At 40.9% G+C, this 24,971-nt stretch overlaps 1 protein-coding gene across 1 annotated transcript in view; it reads left to right on the plus strand.

The window, feature by feature from the left end:
• Nucleotides 1-568: 568 nt before the first annotated feature.
• Nucleotides 569-24,971, plus strand: part of grin3a (glutamate receptor, ionotropic, N-methyl-D-aspartate 3A) — a gene marked incomplete at both ends in the record, with an annotated part of 61,201 nt that continues 36,798 nt past the window's right edge. The window contains 2 exons of the mRNA XM_080477611.1: nucleotides 569-1,330; nucleotides 14,882-15,600. Coding sequence (XP_080333737.1) covers nucleotides 569-1,330; nucleotides 14,882-15,600 — 1,481 coding nt within the window. The remainder of the gene's footprint in view (nucleotides 1,331-14,881; nucleotides 15,601-24,971) is intronic.

Here is a 24,971-nt window from a genome sequence, read left to right on the forward strand (position 1 = left end):
ATGGATGATAATGGGATGATTTTATTTTCTTCGAAGCCTTAAAAGCCATCACATTTATTCTCTTCCTTCCAGAGGTGGATTGCACTGTTTTGGAATGTGTTTGATGCGCATTAACCGTTTTTCCCGACATTTCCTTCCTCTGGGTTTGCCAATGCCTTCACTGTGCTTGGTATTCCTTCCACCACTGGAATATGTGGATTTTTTTTCAGTCCTTTGATTCCATGATTTGTTTTAATAATCGAAAGGTTTGAATGATGAAAATCTTTTGAGATGAAAAGCAGCACTTTTGGGGATCATTGTTTGCTTGTGCGCGGCTCGTGCCTGATCTTGCGCCTCAGCAGCCTGTTGTCCGCGTCCGAGGAGAAACGCACAACTTTACCGCGAGCTGGATCCGGATCCTGGGTTGGAGCAGGGGAAGGAGGACCGGGACCGGGACCGGGAGCTGGGGCTGCAGCCGGTCTGAGCAGCACACCAGGGCCACAGGCGAAGGGCCAGAAAGGGGACCGACGGAGCGGCCCCGGTGTTTGGCGCGGTCGGACGGGGCATCCGGCGCAGTTCTGGAGCGGGGATGTTGAGGTCGGTGGGGATGATGGTGGTGATAACGGATGTCACGGCAGCCCGACCAGGCACCGGTACCTCGCCGCCGATGTGTTTCCTGCTGTGCGCCCTGGTGTTCCTCGCGCCATGCGCCTCCTCACACCCGCAGCCGTGCCAGGTGCTGAAACGGATCGGCCACACGGTTCGGGTAGGGGCTTTGCACGTACAGCCTCGCCTGATCCCCCCCACTGCTGGCAGCGGTTCTAAGGACTGGGACGCGGAGGGGGCTTTAGCAGGGGAGCCGCAGCCGGAGTTGGAAAAGCAGGTTAAAACAAGTGCCAGTGCGCCAGGACACGGCAGCCTGAGGACGCGGGTCGCCGCTAACAGCCAACGGGGCGCAAACCGGAGCAGAAGCCAGGCGAGGCAGCGCGAGGACAACACGTCCAGGGAGAACCGCGTGTTTGCGCCCCGGGACTCGGTCCTGCTCGCAGCCGAGGCTCTGAACCGGGCCGGGTTGCTCCCTTACAATTTAACCCTGGAGCTCGTCATGGCAGTCGGGTCCGCGCTGGGAGAGCTGCCCGCGTTTGCCTTCTCCTCCACAGGCATCCCCGAAAACGAGGACCCGCTGTCATTCGTGGAGAGCGTGTGTCACACGGTGGTCGTGCAGGGGGTTTCCGCCATGATCGCCTTCCCACGGAACCGGGACGAGTTTGTCAAGTTGGAATTCGTCTCGTTTGCGCTTCAGGTGCCGGTGGTCAGCGTCGTGCAGAGGGAGTTCTCACGTCAGAGTAAGGTAAATATGAAAGAAAAAAAGTTATTTCCCAGCTACATGTGGACTTTTGTTAACTGTTGATCACTTTACTGGACTCAGATTGTGCAGGTGGGCGAGCTTCAACATCGATCACTTCTATTTACGCAAAATGCACTGAGCTCAGATCTTAACTATTTATAAGAATCAATTAATTCAAGAAGCTAATATTCTAGACAGAGGCCTGAATGTCAAACCCATTTGCTCAGGTGTGGGTTTCAATTTCATTGGGATAAAAGAGGAATTTCTTTTTTTCAAGTTCAGCATCGATTCAATCACTTCTGCTTTAAATTGCCCAAATTAAACTTAAGTGCAGCACGATCCGTGACCCAAGCAGGGTTTGTTTTTCGTCAGAAAGGAAACCAAAGACGTAGGAAGCTTGACAAAAGCTTCAATTGCTTCCAAACAGAGCCCAAAAACAGGAACCATGGGGAGAGCGGAGGGGAAGCTGCCTCTGTCCATGGTGCTGAATTATAGTGAACACGGGGAGTCTGAGGAGTGCAGCGTTTTCTTCTTTTACATCAAGGTTACATTTTTGATTGACGATTTAGAACAACCAGCAGCACATGGTCCGTGGTTTATCTGCAAAAACACATGCTTTGTGGGTTATCAGCTCGCCACTGAGAGTGAATGAGGCAATAGTTCAGTGCCATGGAGAGGAAGAGACTTCAAGTGTCATCAGAAGGAATAATTTGGATATTGGTAGGGAAGCTATAAAATATTAGGTTTTCTCCTGAAGGTGGGAGAAACTGAAGGTAAGTTAGATAGAAGGCCCTACCTTTACCCATTCTTTCCCACATAGGACTTTCAAGTAGGTCAACTCTAGAATCAGGACTTATAAATCCATGCTCCGTTTTTCAACCTAAAGTTACGCATACAAATGAAAGATTGTGGTAAAAAAATCTCTTTTCTACAACAAAAAACATTGAGTATTTGATTTATATGTCAACCCTGTAACTCAACGATCTACGAAGAGGTTTTCAATACAAGACTGCACAGTCAAATTCAATGGCAAAGACAGAAAGCCTTGATATTTAGCACATATTCTAGAGGACTGTGAAAGGACTGTCCGTCAAAAAAAAACCTAGTTTAGGAGGTGATATTAAAATAAGTCAAGGTAAAATAGGTACAATTTTTCCATGTCAGCCTTTTTCCATCTCTTCAAAATGTACAGATTATGCCTATCTTTAACACAACACTCACTAAACACTAAAATACTTAAATACCATTTTCACATCAAGTCTGACAACAGTAGTTCACTACTTCCAAATCAAACTTAGTGAAGATATCATTCCTTCTATTTCAGCTCCATTGGCTCAGAGTCAAACGTCTCCAGTCTCCAGTCTATTCCACAGATCTATTGAAGCCATATAAACCCTCCAATCTTCATCAACAGACCTCTGAATCATTCCACCATAAATCCTCAGTGCTATGAGTACCAGAACTGTCTTCGCCAAAACTCTGGAAAAACTTCAAATATAAAATTTGGTCAAATTTGACTCAGAGCAGTTCCTCCAGTTTTAATTATGGTTTAACTTTTCAATATTTCTCTGAGGTGAGGTGACCTTGATTGTCTTTGACAGGCGGCTTGAAACAACATTCACATATTGTAACAATCTGCTGCATTTCATAGTAAATGGCCTGAATGCAATATGTGGTCAGGTTTATTGTATTCTGTCATAAATTGTGACATTTGCAATGATTGTAGCACAATTGGGGAGTTCCTTTTTTTCCAGTGAAAATGTAATCTGTTCCTTATGTAAGACCATGAAAGGTTTTCATTCACAAGCATCGATGTACATTATAATAATAACATTCATTTTATGAGTTCGAGCATGAATGATACCCCCCCCAATTCATTATTCACACACGAGTGACTTCAAGTGGTCAACACAACACACACGCACACGCACACGCACACGCACACGCACACGCACACGCACACGCACAAAACCGATACCAGAAAGAGAAGTTTTTTAAGTCGTTCCTTGACTTAGTTAACTTAAAGATCAGATTTTATCCTCAGGCCTACGAAAACAAATCAAGCCTTGCCTTCTAATATATATTTGACATTCACAACCATTCCTTTGTAATGATGTAAACATTTAGTTCAAAGTTCATCCATATCCTACTGACTCAAACATCTCCACTTAAAGCCGCTTAATTTACTGTTTGACTTGCAATTTGGACCTCTATTGGTAACTCCATTCTAGCAGCAGTATGAGTGTTGTAAACATTTCAATCATTTGATTCCCTTCTGTTCGCCTGGCATCAATATTTGCCTGATGGGAATATTCTTTATGTGCTAATGCCATAGTGAGGATTGGATTTGTCGGTCAATGTGGCATTAACTTTTGAAACATTTCTAATGGGAATAAATGAGATGGATCAACACACCTAAGCTTGGAGAGTTATGTTGATATGTAACGCAGTGACATAACAGTTCCATTAAACAAAGAAATAATAAATAGGTCTGTTATGTGCTCCCTCGGATGGATTTAATGAACTATGCTGTATATTCTGACGCTCATTAGGAGGCTTTAGGGACGCTGTGAGTGAGCAGCACTCTGTTTCTCCAGTCAAATGTCTGCTCGTCTCTGACTCACTATATATCTGCAATGTACAGAAAAAAGCCATCCAGGCAGAAATGCGGCAACCAGGATAAGACGTGTGTCATTCGGCCAGTTCAGGAAGAGAATCCTCATTGAAAGAATGAACAATAGGAGTCTCTGCTTTTACAGTATGGTTGAAACAGTTCCTCCCCTCATGCCAAAAGTACCTGCTCGGCATTAAGACATTTAAAAGGTTAGATTTTTCCAATATCTAACCTTTAATTGACAACCTGTCAAAAATAGGCGTGTTTTGAGAATATAAGTGGAATGTTTCATTTACAACCCTCTATCTTTGAATTTCATGCTGCATTTTGAAGCGCTTTGGACAGACAGACTGTAGAACCTGTGTAAAACTTCCTGATACAGTATAAATTATTGACAGTGCCTTCAAAAAAACAATCTTGGAGCTCTAATGTGGTTTTTTTTTTTAAGTCGAGGCACGGCAATTGCAGCTGTTATGGTAATGTTATGCAATAGAAATCAACCAATATGAGCTGGAAAATTGACTCTTGTACTAAATGAACCGATAAAGGTTATTGGAGAAGTTTTGCAGCGGGAATTAGAGAATTAGTCTTAAGTGTAAACACTCTAAATTTGTAAGTGGGATGGTTCATAAATATTCAGTCTGCGGAGGGAACACCTGCTGAGTGTATGTGTGCGCAGGTAGAAATTGCTCTCACAACAAGATGATTTAGTGCAACTATACACTGTGAAGCTCTATAATTGGGTGGCACTAACAAGGCAGTTTTAAATATCTGTGAGGGTGGCGTGTTTCATGTGATACACAGTTATAATGTCATCGATTTTGTCTTTAAGAACTTCTATTCATATCCTCACACAGACACACACACACACACACACACACACACACACACACACACACACACGCCCAAATCCATTAGTTGGACTGAAGGTTTCTGGGACGCTTGCCACCTGCTGGGCTATAGGAGTGTATGTGTGTGTTTCCAGGGTAATGTCTAATTTCCTGCTCAATGCACAAGGAGGCATTTCCTCGTGAGCAGTCAGCAGGTGTTTAAAGTCAGACTCAGTCCCTCGACGCAAAATAATGGGTATAAATAGAGCAGACAAAGGAACAGATAAAGAATGAATGATTGATGGATGGGTGGATGTAAGGTCGTGAAAGGGTGACGGAGCCAAAGGGGGGCTGGGAAATAGCCCTGTGGTGTGCGCCGCTCGTGTGAGATGTTTACAGAAATGGCTTGACTCTCCTCTGACTCAATCTAGTTTCACAAGCAAATCCCAACTGAAGTCTGACAGCAATTTCTCCAAAACAGAGTTTTCAAAATGTCAGAAGTTTCTGAATGTCTTGAGAGGATCTCATTAGTCCGTATTTTTGCTAACTTTGTTTGACCTTTGGCTCATTTCATAGTCCCTCAGAGTTCATGGTCAAGATTAGGCAAAGTGCAAATTTGTTTAATTCGGCGAATCATCGAGAAACCTTTGATAATGTGATCTGCCCGCAGTTTGTTATGTAAGTGTCAAAATGATGAGGCTGCGTGAGAACACGGAGCTAATGGAGTGAAGGATAAAGTGACCTCAGAGTAAAGGAGCTGGGCTGGGAGTTGCTGGTGATAGCGGAGCAGGGTCGAGAATTTAACATATAAAAGAGCGAGAACTGAGGAGAACTTGGAGAAAGGAAGGGCCAGCTGCTTTCTGATATGAGGACTTAGTTTTTAGTGAAAATCTGTCCCGTGTGCCGGCTGATGACGCTCGAGCTTGTGGAAAATTAAGATAGAGCATCTTCAGAAACAGCTCGAAGCGTATATGCAAATATCTGTTGCTCCCTAATCCAATTATGTGCAAACGTATGCTCTTTGCATTAAACGTGCTGCAAATATCCTCATTATGTCACAGGGTATATGCACAGGACTATTTGTGACACAAGTGAATGGGGAGTGTCGTCGCAGGAGAGAAAGATGTGGTATAAGTGTCATCCAACAGGGGAAGAAAGGGTCCGAGTGTCTGCAAAGAAACGCCAGACTTTAAAACCAGAGCAGACGTACAGGCTGTGCAGTGACTAGCGCTTTTGCAATATCTTGAGTTCAACTCTGTGAGGAGTTTGCATGTTCCCCAAACACACACAGTTCGTATATTGGTGCTGAACCAGTTAAGGCTGTCCTGGGGCGTGTGGCAAATGATCAAAGCAACTATCTCTGCTTGCAGCTCGGCCACCCAACAAGTTACCCTGCAGGTTGTGAGTCATTTGTTAAAGGTTTGATCAAACAAGGTGTTTTGATAGTTTTGTAGATTAATGGATTAAATTACCACAACATAAAACACTCTGCATCCGGTGGGGCAAATTGACTGAAGGTGTGAATGAGAGTGTTTGGACTGGCCGTCTGTCTCGGTGCGATGCCCTTTTGCCTGATAAAAGCCTGGATCAGCTCCAGTTTCCTGCCATATGAAGTAAAAATGGACAAAGCAGTATAGAAGATAGATGGATGTATTAACAGCTAAATGTATTTCAAACCTATTTCATCATGTTTAGATGTATTTAACAACACCTCGAGATTATCAATGATCAAAGTGTCAACAGTGTGAAGCTGATGGGAAAAAGTTTCAGTCACTTTTTATACAGGTTCATTTAAAAGGGACAGGAATGTTTTCTGAATTTTCTTTAATCTTTGATTTTATCGTGACATATTAGGTCCTTCTAACAAATGTGATGAATATTTGTCAGGGCTGTTAACAGCTCTTAAATGTCAGAAATATGACACTGACTTTACATTGTATCGAGTTAGAAGTCAGAAACTAGAAGCTGTTAGGAATCCCTGTTGTAATTTTTGTATTGAAGCTACTTTCTAATTGCAGTTTTAGTGGAAGTTAGGCCCATATTAATATTATGTGCACATATCTGTATTATTAAAGTGCTTCTGTAACACATTAGTGGAGCTGTCTGTGTGTCAGTTTTATAACTAATTCTCTCATTAAGCAGAACATCAGATAGTTGGAAGAAGATGCTCAAAAAGTAGCATTTTTGTGCTTTTGTAAAGGAAGAAATTGTGAATAGCTGAGATAAACTACCAAAATATAGACAAAACCAGACAGATCATATGAGCTTTAATTTTGTATTCAAAACTGCAACATGCAAAATCATTATAAAATGTTAATCAATACTTCCTCAAATAATCAGAACCTGAGTGAGACAAAATAATAATGCCGATGTCATCTCAAAGCCAAATTTATGATGTGCTGCTGGTATACTATATATACCAAAATCAGCATGTTTTACAACTTGCACCTGCAAAATTAGTCTTGCAATACAAATTTGGACCACAAGATGGTGCATTGAGCAACTGAAAGATGCCACAAAAGAACATAGGTAGCATGCAAATGGCTGAAGCTCTTGACTGCGGCACAGTGTTGTAATTATGAGCAGGTGGAAAAGTATAACAGACCGGACAAGTTCTGAGCAACAGCAACGAGAAACCAAAGAGAAAATTCAAAATTGAAAGTGCAATTAAATAAGTAAATATTGCCACCACACAGCAGAGGCGTGACTACATTATGCCCTTTAAACCCTCCAACAAATCATGGACACAATACATTAACACTGAGGTAATAATTAATTTCTTTTTAAAGAAATTATGAATAAAAAAAGCAATAAGTGGAAAATTCAACTAAAAGCTTTTCAATATCCATACATGAGCCAAAAATAATAATCAACAGCAAAAAATGAAGGGCTGAGTCAATAGAGACAGCAGCTCTCCAACTATTATAAACCGTAAAATAGGTCAAACCAAGAAAACAGAAAGCACAACAATTCCCTCTGAAACGTGATAAGGAGGAAGTAACAACAAATAAAAATACTCGAGAGCCGTAGAATTGTGTTTTGTTCTACTTCAGTAAAAAACTGGACTCAAGGTTATCTTATGTAACACCAGGCACTAGATAGTTATTCTTGCATAGCTTGAAGTGGTTTTTTTTTTTTTTTTTTACTTTGTCAGAGTATAACAGGTATTTATATTTCAATGATAATAATAATGATTTAATGCAGAAACACATCAGCTTGAACGGGCATAGCGAACATCATTGTGACCAATGATGCGTGACGTGTGGCTGCCTGGCCACATTTTTCAGCACACAAAGTGACTTATTTTGCAGTGTGTGTAGAATTAAGTCAAAAAAGTGTTAATCCGTTATTGGCTTCCACACAACTTCATCACAGCAGCAAAGTCGTCCTCATAATTGGGTCACAATAAATACCACTGAGCAGAATTTGTCTGCACCTAATTTGCAAGCTTTAAATCACGACCCGCAGATCACACATTAAAAAAGAAAAGACAAGACAGGTTCAGATTGTTTTACAGCAAATTCAATGTGTAGTATTTCCCAGGAGTGATTTGAGTGTTTTAACCAGTTGTCTCTGGTTGTGTGTCTTTGTGCATTTCACACAGCTGGTTGTTTCAACTATCAAGCTGCTCCACATAGCAGATATGTGAGTGTGTGAGATACTCGCTGTGTTTTCTCAAAAAACACAAATAGCTCAGACTTCTTTGATTCTTCACACCTTACGATGAGTTCAGGCCAAAGGGCAGAGAGCTGTGGGACTGAAGGATGAAAGCAGAAGCTCAGAAGAAAGATTTTTTGAGGATATTTGGAAGGAAATGATAATAATAAAAAAAAAGACACTTGTGTGCACCAGGATACACACAGCAGGAATTTCTTGTACACTCATAAGATCACTTGTAGAGCACACTAATCAGCAGATATTTCCTCACACATATATATATATATATATATATATATATATATATATATATATATATATATATATATATATATATATATATATATATATATATGTGTGTGTGTGTGTGTGTGAGTATGTATAAGTCTTAACATAGAAGGAAATGAGTTCCTCTGAAAAAGCAGCTGTTAGCAAAAACCGTGTCCAGATCTGTTTGGATGAGTTTGTAAGAAAATCAACTTGCAGTAAACACAACAATAGAACATTGTGGGGGATAGAATGTCACACTGTGCACAGCCATCTTGAAAATTAAACTTTTAATCACTTCAAATTTCAATCATAGAAAAACAACCAGGAATTACAAGGTTGATGGCAAATAGAAAACAGTCATAGAATGATTTTTTCTTGGATATTATTGGAATTTCTCATTGACCTTCCATAATTATGGTCGGGCTTTCAGGGGGGTTAGACCAGTGGTCCTACTGGCTTGTGGTCATTGGTGGTCTGAAGGCGGTGGGGTCCAGCCAAGGGTAATTATTACCTTCGCCAACAAACGTTGAGGCGAAGGCTGCATGGCTTGGTTGGTAGAGCCAATCATCTCCACCTGTCCACAAGTGTCCTTGAGCAAGACACTGAACCCCAAATTGCTCTCAATGGATTGACAGCGCCTTGCATGGCAGCAGCCTCCATTGGTGTGTGTGAATGGGGCGATGGTGCCTCGGCGGTAGAGCCGGTCGTCCAATAACCGGAGGGTTGGCGGTTCAAATCCCACTTTACCCACATTGCCTCATATGAATGGGTATGGATGGTGCATGAATGTTGGTGGTGGTCAGAGGGGCCATTGGCGCAAAATGACAGCCACGCCTCTGTCAGCATGCCCCAGGGTGGCTGTGGCTACAACGTAGCTTAGCATCACTGGTGGGACTGGTGTGAATGAATAATGGTCTCTGTACGCGCTTTGAGTCAGTGTGAAAAAAGTACTATATAAATCCAAGCCATTATTATAATGGGTGAATGTGATTAACGTTGTAAAGCACTTTTGGAAAAAGGTGAAAAAGTTTTTGATAAGTGAAGTCCATTTACCATTTATTTATTGATATGTATGTATGTATGTATGTATGTATGTATGTATGTATGTATGTATGTATGTATGTATGTATGTATGTATGTATGTATGTATGTATGTAACCAACTTTTCACAAAAATTACTGACCCTAATTGCATTAATTCTTCAGGGATGATTTGTCATATCATCACAGCTATAGTAAATAATCCTTCTGCACATGCAGTAGATAGAAAATAACAACAATATTTGCCTCCAGAGTGTCTTGACTCCCGCTCCATATTCTCTTGGCACCTGAGAGTTTTATAGTCAAGAGTCACCCGAAATAGTAATCCAACTTGGTCATCTGTCCATACGAATGTCCATGTACTCGCCACTGTTAATGTATATAGCGCTTTCATTGCAAAAACAAACAAGATTAGTCACGAATGGCCAACGTGAAAACTACATAAGTGTCAGTGTTTCTGCTCATTTCCAAAACGTTGCCACGTGAAAGCAAAACCTTTCTGAAACAAAAATGCAAAACCGATTTTTTTATGGACTTGAGGGTTCAGGGTCTTTTTGCTATAAACAGAGTGATAGCGAGACCCCTCAGGAGACACAGTAATCTGCAAGCTGGCTGCTGTTCAGTGAGGAAAACTTCTGTAATCAACTAAAGTAAAAAGAGAAACTCATTTTAATCAGTTTTCACACTGTCCCCCACAATGAATCATCTAATCAAAGTGCAATCAATAACCAGGCCATTAAGGGTTTATTTGATTTCTCCTCCGGCTCATTCCCACCGATTCCAATGACATCTGCAGTTTTACCATACAGCATGCGTTGCAGGTATTCCCTTCGCACAACAATCCACGGCAAAGGCTTTCTGGATGTGCAAATCACAAGGGGGGGGGGGGGGGGGGGGGGGTGTTGAAGGCAGTGGAGTGATGAAAGAGAGTGCGGTGACAACAGAGCTGGGATTTCCCCTCTGTGCCAACAGCGAAGTGCCTCATGTTCGAGAGCAGGCGGCCACACTTCCTACTGATTTCTGTTCATGTTTATTTACCCGAGGAACAAAGAGGGGGTTAAAGATTTATGGAGATCACAGTGCAAGAGGGGCTGCAGTGGCGAATAAATCCTCCAATCCTCCTGTGGGGATGAGAGGAGGTGAGGGCCTGATGCCCTGTGGACCGCATTAACATTCCCTTCCCTGACACAGGACTTCTAAATCCCAAATAAAACATGTACTTTTGATTTTGTTGGTGCGTTTGTCGCAACAATAATCCGCCCACGCATGTGCAATAAGCAGATGAATAATGTGCTATTTGCATGGCTATTGGGCAAAGTGATTAATGGGATAAATGAAATTAGCCAGTATATTCATCTAATGGACTTTAAGTGCAAAGCTTGTGTAATAGTTATAAAGTCAATTAAAATGAGTTGCTCTGAGGCTTTTAGTTGTGTGTAGTTTTTGTGTGTGTGTGTGTGTGTGTGTGTGCATTCAACAAACAGAAACTGATTGATAGCATTTAGAGCTGCTACAGGACTGGATAAGACAAGGTATACCGTGTCAGACCAGACAGATGTGTCCTATTTGGTTTTATCTAAAGTGTTACAGCGACGATTGTGTCAACTTTGAAACTTATCTGCTCTGATCTTGTGGCTTACTAAGATGCCGTGAGTGTGATGCATGATAATGTGTGTCGTTTGCACTTGTGTTATTACGTTGGCACCGAGAGAGAGTCAGCACACCAATCTGCCATTACTGCCAGCCACTTTTATGGCGTGACAGGTTTATGTCGTCACGTACAGGAAGCTTTAGATTTCAGATCATTTACAGTGGAGTGAAGAATTCTGTACATAACACTTGATTAAAGAGGTACAGGAAGCAGTATATAAAGTATGTTGGTAGTTTCACCCCATGGAGCTAATATGCAAACAATTCCACCTAATTCTGATGTAGTTTTTGTTGAGTAGAAAATCAGTTTGCCACAAATGTATAACTTTATATTTTTAGTAGTAACTTTATGTACTGGAATCCTAAATGTGATTTTTCATGACTTTTAGCAGATTTAATACATTTTGTAGGATGTAGGAAGGTTAAAGCGAAGATTACAACCCAGATGGCAAATGTTTGAGTCCTGAGTAATGAATAGCCTGGACCCCATATGAAATACTTTTACATGCTGGATTAGTTATTAGAAGGTTTAACAGTCAGGGGTCAAACACATTTTAGTTCAGAAGCAACATACAGCCCAATTCCATCTTGAGTAAAATATTGTCACAATATCACTTAAGTTTAAACTTTAAGGTCTTTATTTGCTGCATACATAATGAAAATGTCTTTATTCTTGTCGAATGACACAATTAATACCAAAAATCACTACACTCTCAACATAAAGCCAATTTCAATAAAACCTTCAGCGTCACAATAAAGTGAAATGTCCCAAAAGACCTCTCCTGTAGGTCTTTTTATAGGCATGTTTTTAGAAAGTCATCCTCACAACACGGCTTTGAGACGAGTGATAGCAATGAAGTAGCCATCTTTCATGGCAGCATCACCAATATCTCAGCTCAGGTCTCAGTGTTGTGTTGCGTCTGCTACTGTTAAAATCTTTCACTATTTTCTTGGTGGTTTGGTGGGCCAGATTGGAGTCTCCTGCTGGTCAGCTTTAGCCCACGAGCCTTATGTTTGACACCCCGGCTCTAAATGTTCATCCATGGTGTTGATCACGACTATATAGTACTGTACATCAATTAACAATTTCTCAAGACAATGTAGAGTTAATCTATATATAAGTAACTGCTTTACTCTATGTTATGATTTTGTTGTGGAACTATTACTGTATGGTACTTTTGTAATCCTGGTTCGTGTGTGTGTGTGTGTGTGTGTGGTTTTGACCACTTGAAGCCACTAGTGTGTGAATAATATATGTTTTAAATGAATTGAGGGGGTATCATTCATGCTCGCACTCATAAAATGAATGTTATTATTATAATGGACATCGATGCTTGTGAATGAAAACCTATCGTGGTCTTACATAAGGAACAGATTATATTTTCACTGGAAAACAGGAACTCTCGCAATCACTGCAAATGTCACAATTTATGACAAAATACAATAAACCTGACCACATATTGCATTCAGGCCATTTACTATGAAATGCAGCAGATTATTACAATATGTGAATGATGTTTCAAGCCGCCTGTCAAAGACAATCAAGGTCACCTCACCTCAGAGAAATATTGAAAAGTTAAACCATAATTAAAACTGGAGGAACTGCTCTGAGTCAAATTTGACCAAATTTTATATTTTAAGTTTTTCCAGAGTTTTGGCGAAGACAGTTCTGGTACTCGTAGTGCTGAGGATTTATGGTGGAATGATTCAGAGGTCTGTTGATGAAGATTGGAGGGTTTGTATGGCTTCAATAGATCTGTGGGATAGACTGGAGACTGGAGACGTTTCACTGTGAGCCAATGGAGCTGAAATAGAAGGAATGATATCTTCACTAAGTTTGATTTGGAAGTAGTGAACTACTGTTGTCAGACTTGATGTGAAAATGGTATTTAAGTATTTTAGTGAGTGTTGTGTTAAAGATAGGCATGATCTGTACATTTTGAAGAGATGGAAAAAGGCTGACATGGAAATATTTTGAATTTGATCACTTAAAGACTGCTGCCCAAGGTAACACACAAGCTTTAATCTCAGCAGAGATGGTTTAAAAGGTGTCACCAAGATTTTGTTCTGCCCAAGCAGCTTATGTAAGTGAGGTATCATAATGTAACTTTTAAGTGGAGCACAACCAGAAATGTTTCCCACAGCGTACCCAATTCATCCCCTCCAGCTCGCCAGAGAATAACTATAAAGGGCGTCCTGATGAAACGATGTTTGAAGATTTGTATGTGTGTCACCAATCATTTCTAACAATCACTGGACTACACTGAGGACTTGTAGGTCAGTGATCCTGCACATTGAGTGCCACAATTCTCCAGGTTCTCAGCATCTTCTTCCAATGACTGAATCAGGCATTAGCGAAATAAGAGAAAAATACCAGAGAAAACACCGGAACGGAGACATTTGTAGTCAGACATCCTTGCAAAGACACCCTGATAAGATGTAATCACGCCCTCGTTAATACAATCTCAAAGGCCCAATTTTCTGTGCAATTCCTTTGCAGTCAACCAAGTGAAAACCTCTGCTGTACTGAAAAATTTAAATAAAAAAAAAGATATTGAAATGGTAACGAAAGTGTCCAAATTAAGCAAATCTCTGCCTGTTATTCATAAATTACCTATTCTTTTGGAGGATTCCTCTCAGTTAGCACACTTCCATTACTGCTCGTCTGAGTGGGAATCACACACGCCGGTGGAATGCTTCATTGGACTGTCCAGGACTCATCAATCAGGTCACGAATTTATGAATCGCAAATGTGAATTTAACTACATGGAACCGAGTATGTCAAATAGCCTGTTGAGCCATATTTAGGTTCAAGGTAACGCTAAATGAAAATAGAAAGAAAGTGACTACACATCAAAATAGATGTAGAGTATTTCTCATGATGTGAATAATGATATTCATGGAAGAGGGTAAATGGAGTTTGAAATCCATTATATCCAGCAGACGGTGTTTGTTCTCCAGGAACAAATTGAATTCTAAGACAGAAAGTAATAGTTAGATTTATAAACCTCTTTTTCTTTCCTTCTGTCCTTCTTTCCATATTTTCCTCCCTCTATTACCTCCCTGGTGTCCAAACGGATTTTTCTTCATTCCCAACCTTCCATCGTCTTCCTCACTATTACACCCCGACCCCCCACGCTCCTCGGTTACCTTTATTTTGCTATTTCTCACAATATCCTTCACCATAAAATCTATTCTCTGATGTTTTATCGCCCATTATATCTCCCTGCCCTCGATGAAACCCTACTGACCCCCACCAACTCTTCGCCCTCCACATCGCCTCGTCTTTGTTTAACTGCCCATTTGTCCAATACGCTTTCCTAAAATGTTATCCCATCCATTTGATATCCTCAACCCATTTTCCTCGTTTCTTTATTGTTTACTTTCATCTTACACACTCGTCTTTTTCTTTCCTTGTCCCGTGACTGTCAAACCTTCCGCCCTGTGTCTTCCATCACTTCCACCTCTTCAACTGCACCTGTTCCCCTCTCAGAATAACCTCCATTTCCAAATGGCGATGCGGACCGTGGAGGCCCCGCCATCCCGTCTCCTCTACTCCCTGCTGATGATGAACGGCTGGTGGGACATCAGTGTTCTTCTCTGCCAAGAATGGAACATTAGCGACTTCCTCCTTCTCATCAAAAACAACACCCGCTTCCATCTGGGCTCCCTCGTCAACCTGACGACCACCGTCTCGGCCTCGCCTTTGTCTTCATTACTCTCCTCCGCAACAGGTATCCCAGTGGGAGCTCAGGCGTCATTGTCCCCTTCGGGCTACTCATCCCCCGTTTCTTCATCTTCGCCCACCTCCGCCGCAAAATCAGACCAGCAGCAAGCCCTGATGCGGCAGCTGGAGGGTCTGAGGGAACCTTCTTCCACAACGGGAGTGGTGACTTTTGGGTGCGACATCCGCGAGGTGCGGCGCCTGTGGACGGTGGCCACGCGAATGGCGCTGCCGGAGTTTCACTGGGTCTTGGGGGACAGCCAGAATGTGGCGGAGCTGAGAACAGAGGGGTTACCCCTGGGGCTACTGGCTCACGGGGTGATGGGAGCCCCCTCTCTGGATCAGTATGTTCATGACTCACTGGAGCTGGTGGCTCGAGCGGTGGGCAGTGCAGCCCAGGAGAATCCTGCGTTGGCACTCATACCCGGGACTACCAACTGTATGGATGTACAACACAGCAACGGCAGCTCAGGGGAGTACTTGGCAAGGTAAGGAATCAAAAACTGGATTACTCTGACACCATTGTGCAAACTGTGCATTTTGAGTGCTTCAGCACCACAACTCGAGTGGTTCATTGGATCGCTTTGTTGTTCTTTTTAAACAGGTCAAATGTTATTTAATTCTCCTTTTTGTTTTACTTGTTCTTATTACAAGGGCCGCAATAGATTACATTACGAGAGCAAAAAGATAATCTCTGCCTCTTTTAAAATCAGCCTACTTGGACATTTTAAACAATTATATTTGATCCGCTTGTCATTAAGGAACTGTTAGGTAGGAGTTATAGACCTTGCTCAAGGGCACCTTAGTGATTATAACCACTTTCAAATTCAATAAATCAAATATGGATCTCAAGAGTCAGCAAGAAAACCTGATAGTTATAGATATATAACTATCAGCTTATACCATTTCTATAAATCTTACCTTCACTTATATAGTCGATCACAATCCCGTGAGTACGAGGATTTCCAAAGAAACAAGCTATATATGCACATCCTTCTTGGAGTCTTCATGCACAAGTAAGCAGTGTTTTGTACATACTCATTAACTGCAGCAGCGTGGTGGAATGATCATGTGTGATAAATTGAATGTAGCACCAGCACTGTAATCTGCTGCCAAACGATGCTGCTGCTCAGATATGAGCAACGAGAGGTTTGCGATATCAGACGCCGCTGCCTTACAAGCAGAGTTTGACCTTTTTCGACTGAGGATCTCTTCAAAAACCTGAATCAGCAAAGTGAAAATTAGAATTACAACAGGGTGTGTTCAGACAGACTGTCAAAAGCCTTGTTTACACAAAGAAACTAACAAGTGAGGGATAATTTGGGACTGTTTGACATGTGCTGAACAAAAAAAGTCATTTTTGAGCATGACCTTTTATTCTACAAGTGCCCCGTCACTGACCCTGTGAAGGCAGAGGATTTACCTGATGGGGTTTAATTCCCTACTGCTAATCCGAGCTGTTACATGCAGGGGATTTGGAAAATGTCTGCCACATACCTGGCTCAGGAAAATCTGAAAAGGACGTGGAATATGGTAAACTAGAATCAGCGGTGGAGGCTGGAGGAGAGATAAGCACAGATGTTTGTATGTATCCGGCAAAGATGAAGTTTTCGTTTTGGGAATGTCATTCCCTGTATTTGTAGTAAATAAAATAATTGGGGGGTGGAGGGGCGGGGAGGGGCAGGACTTTAGCCAGATTTGACCTGTCTGAACCCATTAATGTTACAGAGGTTAATAGATGCCGACTTGTTGTTTTTTCTCCCATTTCCGCACGTCTCTTCAGGTTACAAAGATTAGAGATAAATGGAGTCACGGTCATCATCATCATCTGTTACTATTAACTTCTGTTCCACACAAAATGTAATGCGGTTATCTGTGCAGCCCCACAGTTGTGTCAGTTCGCTTCTACTTTTCAAAAACATATATCTTTAATCTGATTTTGAAAGAGCACTGCTCACCTCCTGTATTTGTTTCATGATCCTGCTCCATCGTTTCCGTGGATTCCAAATGCAGGATCACCTGTGAGCATGTGTTTTAAGGTTTCTTCTGTTGAGCTTTTCCTTCAAACTGAGACAATATTTAGGTTTTCTAATGGTTTTCAAGACCCTGCAAAGGATCATTTGTCTGCGTGTGCGTTTCGCTCCCATTTCTCTCCACCCCCTTTCTTTGTTATCTACTAAACACATTTTCTTTGGCAGCAAACAACATTGGCAAAGTACAAAACATCCATTTGGTCAGAATATTCCACACAATGATGAAGGGCTCGGGGGCTAGAGGTGGCCTGAGGGTGGGTGTGATATATGGGTGAACTGAGGGTGTGGCAAAAATAAAGCAATATCAGGACTGTTTGCCTCACCGCTGTTGGATATTTTGATTATGGAAAAGTGCCCTGGCACTTTAAAGTTTGTTACGATCCATAAAGTTTGCTATGTCAGTGGTAAAATAATGTCTACAAGTACAGGAGAAGAAGTCAAGAAGGCAAAAACTTAGACGGGAGTAGCCATCAGCGTCGAAGAAGAAAATCAATTAAAAGTTTTTTTGATCAAATTGACCTGTTCTGTGAATTTATAACATCCAAATCAATATGCCAGAAGTAATAGCACATGGATTCTGATGTATATTTGCAACAAAATAATTTCACTCGGACAGGACAGGTCCAAAATTACAGCAACCTTTTTTTTTTCTGTAATAGGTTCTCTGAAACAAAAATGTACCGAGCTAATAAACAGACAGCCTTGCACTCTCCACAAGGCAATGGTGGGGGGGGGGGGGGGGGGGGGGGGGGGGGGGGTGATGACAGCATATTGTGTGTCCAGACTATCCTTATGTGACAAATGTAAAAACAGCTCACTGCAAAGAAATAAATCTAGAGTAATTGAACAGTGTAAATGCACATATTCTTACTCAGAATTAAACTAAGGCCAGAATTGGAGGCAGATGGAGGAAGCGGAATGAATCAAAAACTGCATTTTTATCCAGCAAGCTAAAAAATATATATAAAGAAATAAAGAAATAAAAGCCAGCTGTCTTTTGAAAATAGGCAAGAAAAGAAATTACATTTGATTGTTCGATGATTGCAACAGTAAAAAAAGTCTTTACAGAGTTCTACCAATACATCTATGAAGGAGAGCAACAAAGCAGTATAACAAAAATATATCCGAGACTCAACGGTCCAATACTAATATTCAATACTATAAAACTATTATAGTTTTGACATATAAATTAAGAAAATTGTTTTAAGAAACATTTACTCAGCTTTGGTAATGGGTTTCTAGAAATTGCAACAACTTAATTCAGAGGTGTCACCAAAAGGTGCTCAAGAGACTCTAATCTGGCTCAACAAACCACCAAGCAAATTGTAAAAATGTAAAAGAAAACATCGATTTTATCATAATTTTTTCTATGCCTTTCTTGTGAACACAGCACAACACTGAGGCCTGCGCTGAGATATTGTCGATGCTGCCATGAGAATGTGCCTTTATGAAATGCAATGTAACAACAAAGTCATGTTGTATGCAACGGCTACAAGAGAAGTTTTTATTTATTTATTTTTCTTACATTGCAATGTATTTTGCATCGATCATTAACATTTACTTCATGATGAGATTGTCATAATTTTTCGGTGGTAATTGTTTGATTTTATGAAATTATAGACATTCTCATCATATATACTCTCCGCAACAACGAAGAAAAACTTTAACATTTGAATTTAATGGGTATCACAGCACTATTTTTACCGGTCCGGCCCATTCAAGATGAATTTGGGCTGTGTGTGACCCCTGGACTTAAAGGTGTTTGACACCCCTGATTTAAACTGTCTGAAAGGTCCATACTGGTTAGGTGTTAAGGGGGTTTATTCTATTATCCAAGTATAGGTTAAATAAAAATGCCTGACGAATCATTTGGCTAAAGTCAATCCTTGAAGTGTTACTTCAGAGGTCCGTTTCCTCTGACACGCTTCCACTGATCCATCAGCAGTGTTTCCAGTTTATTGTTGTAAAAGTGTAAAATCATTATTTCTAACAGCAGCTCTTTTAGTTTTATTATCAGATAGTTTTAAATCTATGAAGTGTGTACAGATGACAAAGATTGTCATTGCAACTGACACTAACAAAAATCCTGTAGACCCCTTTGCTTTTCTACTCATGGTGTGTAAATGATGTTAGAAGTTGTTGCCAGTATAGGCACATTCTGTTTTATTCTGTTTTATGTATGGCAGGAGTGAGGTGTACCACTCAGGTCAGGTCATCACGAATCAACAACACACAATACAAATGAATTTTACAACAGTCATGATTTGTTAACCAAGCAAAGACGATTCTGTCTGCAAAATTAACTCACTAACCAGCTTTTTCTCCCTCTAATGAGACACCTGAGCCTGCACGTCACTCAGAATTCTGACAGTGCTGGAAGTGTCGGTGGACACAGCTGCAATCAGACCGCTCTGCACATTAAACCTGATCAAAACTGAGACAGTCATTTCACAACAAGTCGGCAGAACCAGACACTAACCATTCTCTGAGTACCGATTGTCCCAAAATCCAAATTTTTTCTGTCTGTATCAGAGCCAAATTGTACTATTTGTGTGTGTGTGTGTGTGTGTGTGTGTGTGTGTGTGTGTGTGTGTGTGTGTGTGTGTGTGTGTGTGTGTGTGTGTGTGTGTGTGTGTGTGTGTGTGTGTGTGTGTGTGTGTGTGTGTCATCTCCCCCGCACAGTTGGAGGATAAATTGATCAGTTGCTCCTGCAGCCTTGTCGAAAAGCAGTTACAGTGCCCACTTGTATTTTGGTGGTAAAAATCTGTATTGAGGAGAAGAGGAAGGAGCTCACATCCCATCCTCACATATCCTCTCGCACAGCTGGACCTCCACTACAAACCCACTCACTTTCTCATACACTTGCAGTATGTGTATGCCTTTATGCTGTGGGGTAAAGTCCAGGTCATTCGTTTTGGTGAGCCGGGTGCTAAAATAGTGATAACTTGGGGTGCAGGTACTCCTTTGAAAAAAGAAACATACTTGCACACAAAGGGCAGAAAGTCACTGTGAAGTAGGTCCGGGTGGAATCCAGGTTCCCTCTTAACATCCAGTGTCTCAGCCAGTTGAATTAGAAACTCAAGTTTCAAGCCAGAATCAAGTAAACTAACATGTGGTCAAGAGGCCAACAAGACACTACATCAAATTGTGTTTGCTCAAAACAGAAAAAGGTTTTTTTTTTAAAGTAAATGATAGTTCCCCTCACAATCTGGCCCGTAAAGCAACTTTGGCCAGCTTTGAAAAATGATGACATTAGTTACAATGAATATTTATTAGACCACAGGGGGCACACAGGGATATAACCTATTTTCCTTCCACTTCATTTGTATTATGTGGTTCAGGTGATCAGTATTACTACACAGATGCAGAAATGTATCTACGAGAAACATTTCTGCATCTAATATGATCTAGCCAGCTATATTTTTGATTTCCAGCAACATGTGGCCAAATGGTTCATGCCTTTGAAAATGTAAATAGCCATTAATAAGAATAAATTCTTACTTGATTAAATGAAGGTCAAATAAATACAATAGAAATCCATTGTGATTTGTAAGTGATAAAGCACATGGAGATCATAATGCTATTATTTACTGCTCCGTCCCACAACAAGCCAGACAGATTAACTCGTGACTCCAAATGGCCCCTTTTCTTCATGTTAGTGTTAACTATGACTGACTGAAGGGAGCTCCACCTTGGACAGAGGTGTCAGCTTAATGGCAGTGACTGTACCTTGTTTATTTAATCACGTTTGATGGCGTTTGCATTGATTTTGCGGCTTCTTAAAGTGGCCATTCTTCCCTCACTTTTGATGATTCATTGTGACTTTTCAGCTTGCACGCAAACTTCCCACTGTGCTCTCACTGCTGACACGTTGTTAAGGTGGCGAGGCTGATTCAAGCTGACATGAATCTCGTTGCGCTCTGTCAGGTGGCTCTTAGGCTGAAAAACTATTGTGACAATCGTTCTTATTAGGCTGAAGACCACACCGATGTTTATTCATTTGGTGGAAAAATTCTCTTAAGCAGCTCTGATTTAAAAAAAATCTCAAACTCAACCCCCTTAAATGGCACAGTGCAGATACAGTCGTGAAAATCACTCAGCTGAGGAGAAACTGCAACTAGGAAACCATAACTTATACAGCAATCATACTAACTCACCTTATCCGGGTCATTATTATCATAATTACCAGAATTAAGGTGAGTGAGGTTTGACATATGCTCACATGAAATTATCATACTTTATCCAAATGATAGCGTGGGACTCGTCCTAATTTGTTGGGAGTCTTTAAACAAATGGAGAGTAACAACACAGAGCAGGGACCATTAGAGGTCTGGTGTAATTAATAGAGAGATGTTCCAACTGTAAAGACATCTGTTGTGTCACTCTTTCTAAACTAATAAAGGGCTGGTGTTATGCTGCGTGAATCAATTAACTTTCTTTTTGGCCTTGTTTGCGCATTCACTAGCGTTATGGGGTTCTTGCATATGAAATAAAAATGATTATTTATGACCTGCTTATACAGGAAGAAAAAAATTGAGATCACTTGGCAAGCGAAGATTTTCTCCTTTTTTGGGGGTTAAATGGAAAAGAGGAGAAATTTAGCATCTTGGCAGAGTTGTTTTCCTTCTCAAAAGACAATAGTCCAATGCAATGTTTCTCAGCCGTTTTCCTGGAGGATCCCTGCCTTGCATCATTGAGGTGCCTTCCTGCTCCATTGCGCCTCGCTTAATTGAATCGGGTTATGCAGAGTTCAATAAAAAATATCCACTTAACTGAATCAGGCGTTATAACAGGATGACACGTGAAACATGTGAATTGAGAGGATTATATTCTTAAATTCAGACAAGAATTTAAATACCAGCCTAAAAGCCATAACACACAGTTCAGAAATGTCTCTGAACAGCAGAAAAGCAAACACGCAATTACATTTTGATAAATCTGACAAACGCTGCTAATTCATGACAAACTCAAAATCAGGTCTCTTACAACCGACATGGATATCTCACATCACATCTGCGCAAGTGTGAAAAACACTCGGCCGCAGTCCATCATTACATACAGATGCCAGTGTGCCCGCGGTACAGAGTGAACACAGGAACATATTCAGGTGTCGATATTTGAAATCTGAACACACTTTCATGAAACAAAGGGCCGATACGACCGACTCTTCCTGGAACTCACCAAGCACAACTGGTTTTAATGCAAAACGCGACAGCCACAGCATCAGAAAATGTGATCCACCTCCTCTTGTCTGACTGCTGGATGAAACTAAGGTTCAATTTACATGACAAGGAAAAACTTGAAACTTCTGGAGCATTTTGGATATCTGTTTGTACGACAACGCTGCTCGGAGCCACTGAAAACATTTTTTTTTTCCCGAAAAGAAAACTCAAAAACACGTGAAACGTTGCGTAAACGGGGCCTGGAAGTGCACGTCTCAGGTTTGACAGCCACTGCTGTCATCAGTCCAAGCATGTCAGCCCATTTTCTAAATCCCTGCCCTATAGCTTACACACCTAGTGGCGTTTTTCAGTATAAAACCTGTTGCCATTTTCCATCACTTTCAGAGAGATCTGGTGTGGTGGGATATTTGTCAGCTCGTAGGATCAGGTGCCTGCTGATGAATCAACCTGGAGGGAGTCTGTTGTCGTGTTAAAGCCAGAGACCATGTGACAGATGAGTCATGGAGAGGCTGCGGCCGCTCTCAGACTGGATGGGTAAACCGCCCTCCTGGGATTGTGTTGCAAGATTATTATTATGGACTGGGCTGCAGCCGAGTCGCTGGCCATCAAAGCCATCAACCATTCACAGGGGCGGGGACTTATGCTGACTCATGGGTTCATGTGAGTCAACATAGAAAGAAATTGCTTGATGCTGAGCTAGTTCCAGTGCAATGACCAAGAAAGAGGAAGCCTGGTTTAAAAACAGCTGCTGTTCACAATAATTAGAGCTCCAAAACTACTTGATGAGATTCAGGAAAATATCTGATTGTTTTCATTACATTAGTTAGACTGATTTAAAATAAAAGGTTGACATTTTCCTTCTTTGGCAGAATTAATTCATGATCTTCTGGGCAGATGTTGGTTGATTCAGCCAAGGACCCGAAGCGACCCATTACAACCTACTGTCATGTTAATGATATTTGAAAAAAATGTCACAAGAATCAAATACAAAATCAAGAGGAAAACATGAATGAAATAACATAACCTAGTCTAGAGATCAGCAACTTTTATGGCTTAAAGAGACATTTTCTCTACTTATTTCTCTATTTCTTTTGGACTCAGTAAACATATTGAACCGTTAAAATAATGATTATACAGTTTTTGAATTATTCATTGAACTGTAGCTTATCCTGCATATATGGATTTTGAGAATTGCTGACATCATTGTTTTTATCCATTTTTGACCACTTAAGCTGTTTTAGCTCAGAAATGTGCCAAAATTACCTTTTGTTGTTTGAATCAAAATGACAGAAAAAAACCAACCTTTTTAGCAGTGAATGCAAAAAAACTCCAGTTACCCGCATCTGCTCTGTGGACTTTTTCTTTATTTGGATTTATTCATGGTTAGCAGCATATAGAGAAGTGGAAAAGTTAAGACGTGACATATTTTATCCGATCTTCAATTGGTGGGTTGAAACCCAAAAGTGGATCGTGGCCAATTTTCAGTGGGGAAAACAAAAGGCGAGATAAAAATCCTTCAAGCATCATCTATTCACACTTGTCCATATCTCTCAATACTCAATAAGCACACGCAAACAAACAATGCAGAATATGAGATACTGTATGAGTTTGATGAAATTGAGGACAAAAGAGGAAACACGTGTTTTGTGCTGGGAAGTGTTGGCAGGCAGAAGGATGAAGCCGTCTGAAAACTCAAGTGACAAGTGAAAGCAATGTCCAGTCCGATACTAGAATGCACCGATCCCAATTCCAATATCGGACCCGATGTTATTAAGTGTGCCTCCCTAATTAGGGCCTTCTTTTTGTGCATGAAAACACATTTAACTTAATTGGAAAAGAAAAGGCTGAAGTTATTGAAGTGATTGTCCACTGGCCATTTTATTGTTGATCATTAAACTTGTGTTTGCATTAAATTCACTGTGGGATGAAGTAAAACTACTGTTTTACTACCACTTCTGCTTCAGTTCACAAATACTTTAACTATTGTTTTATTCAGGTTGCATGTGTGTCTTTACATTGTGAGATAAGAGTTTCTTTCATTTTAAATGATACAAAAGTGTATTTCTACATAAAGTTGAAAGCTGCACAGAGACACTGCAGAGGGGCAAAAAGTACATCGTGCAGATCCAGAGTTGTGACAGACCCCCGACTTTAGGCTGATTAAAAAGGTACCAATCAGGTTTCAGACGCACCGGGTCCTTAGGGACAGAAAATACAGAATACATGAGGTCAGAGGAAAATACAACTCATTAATCAAAATGCACCCAGCTTTATATTTGAATGCAAAAATACACCGCAAATGCACTCTACTTATCCAACTTTCACTTGCTACTTATAAAGCTCAGTGGAGATTGGAAGTTTGGAGTTATTTTAAAATCCTTCCGACAGACTTACAGGCATCAATCATGTCTTATATGTTAAGACCCTGAAGAGCTCTTTGGATACCAGCTTGATGACACCGAACGGGAAGAGCAAAGACCTGAGATTTGAGGACAAGTTTCAACTCATCAAAATCACCTGATCTAATCCCCGATGCTACTTTTCCTGCATGACTGATCTATGTCCCCCCCCCCCCCCCCTCATTTAGCCAACTTAAAATGTCAAATTCCACGTGTCACTTGTTTGATAATACCACCATTATCC

Source organism: Lipophrys pholis (genome assembly GCF_963383615.2).
Source record: "Lipophrys pholis genome assembly, chromosome: 12".
NCBI lineage: Eukaryota > Metazoa > Chordata > Actinopteri > Blenniiformes > Blenniidae > Lipophrys > Lipophrys pholis.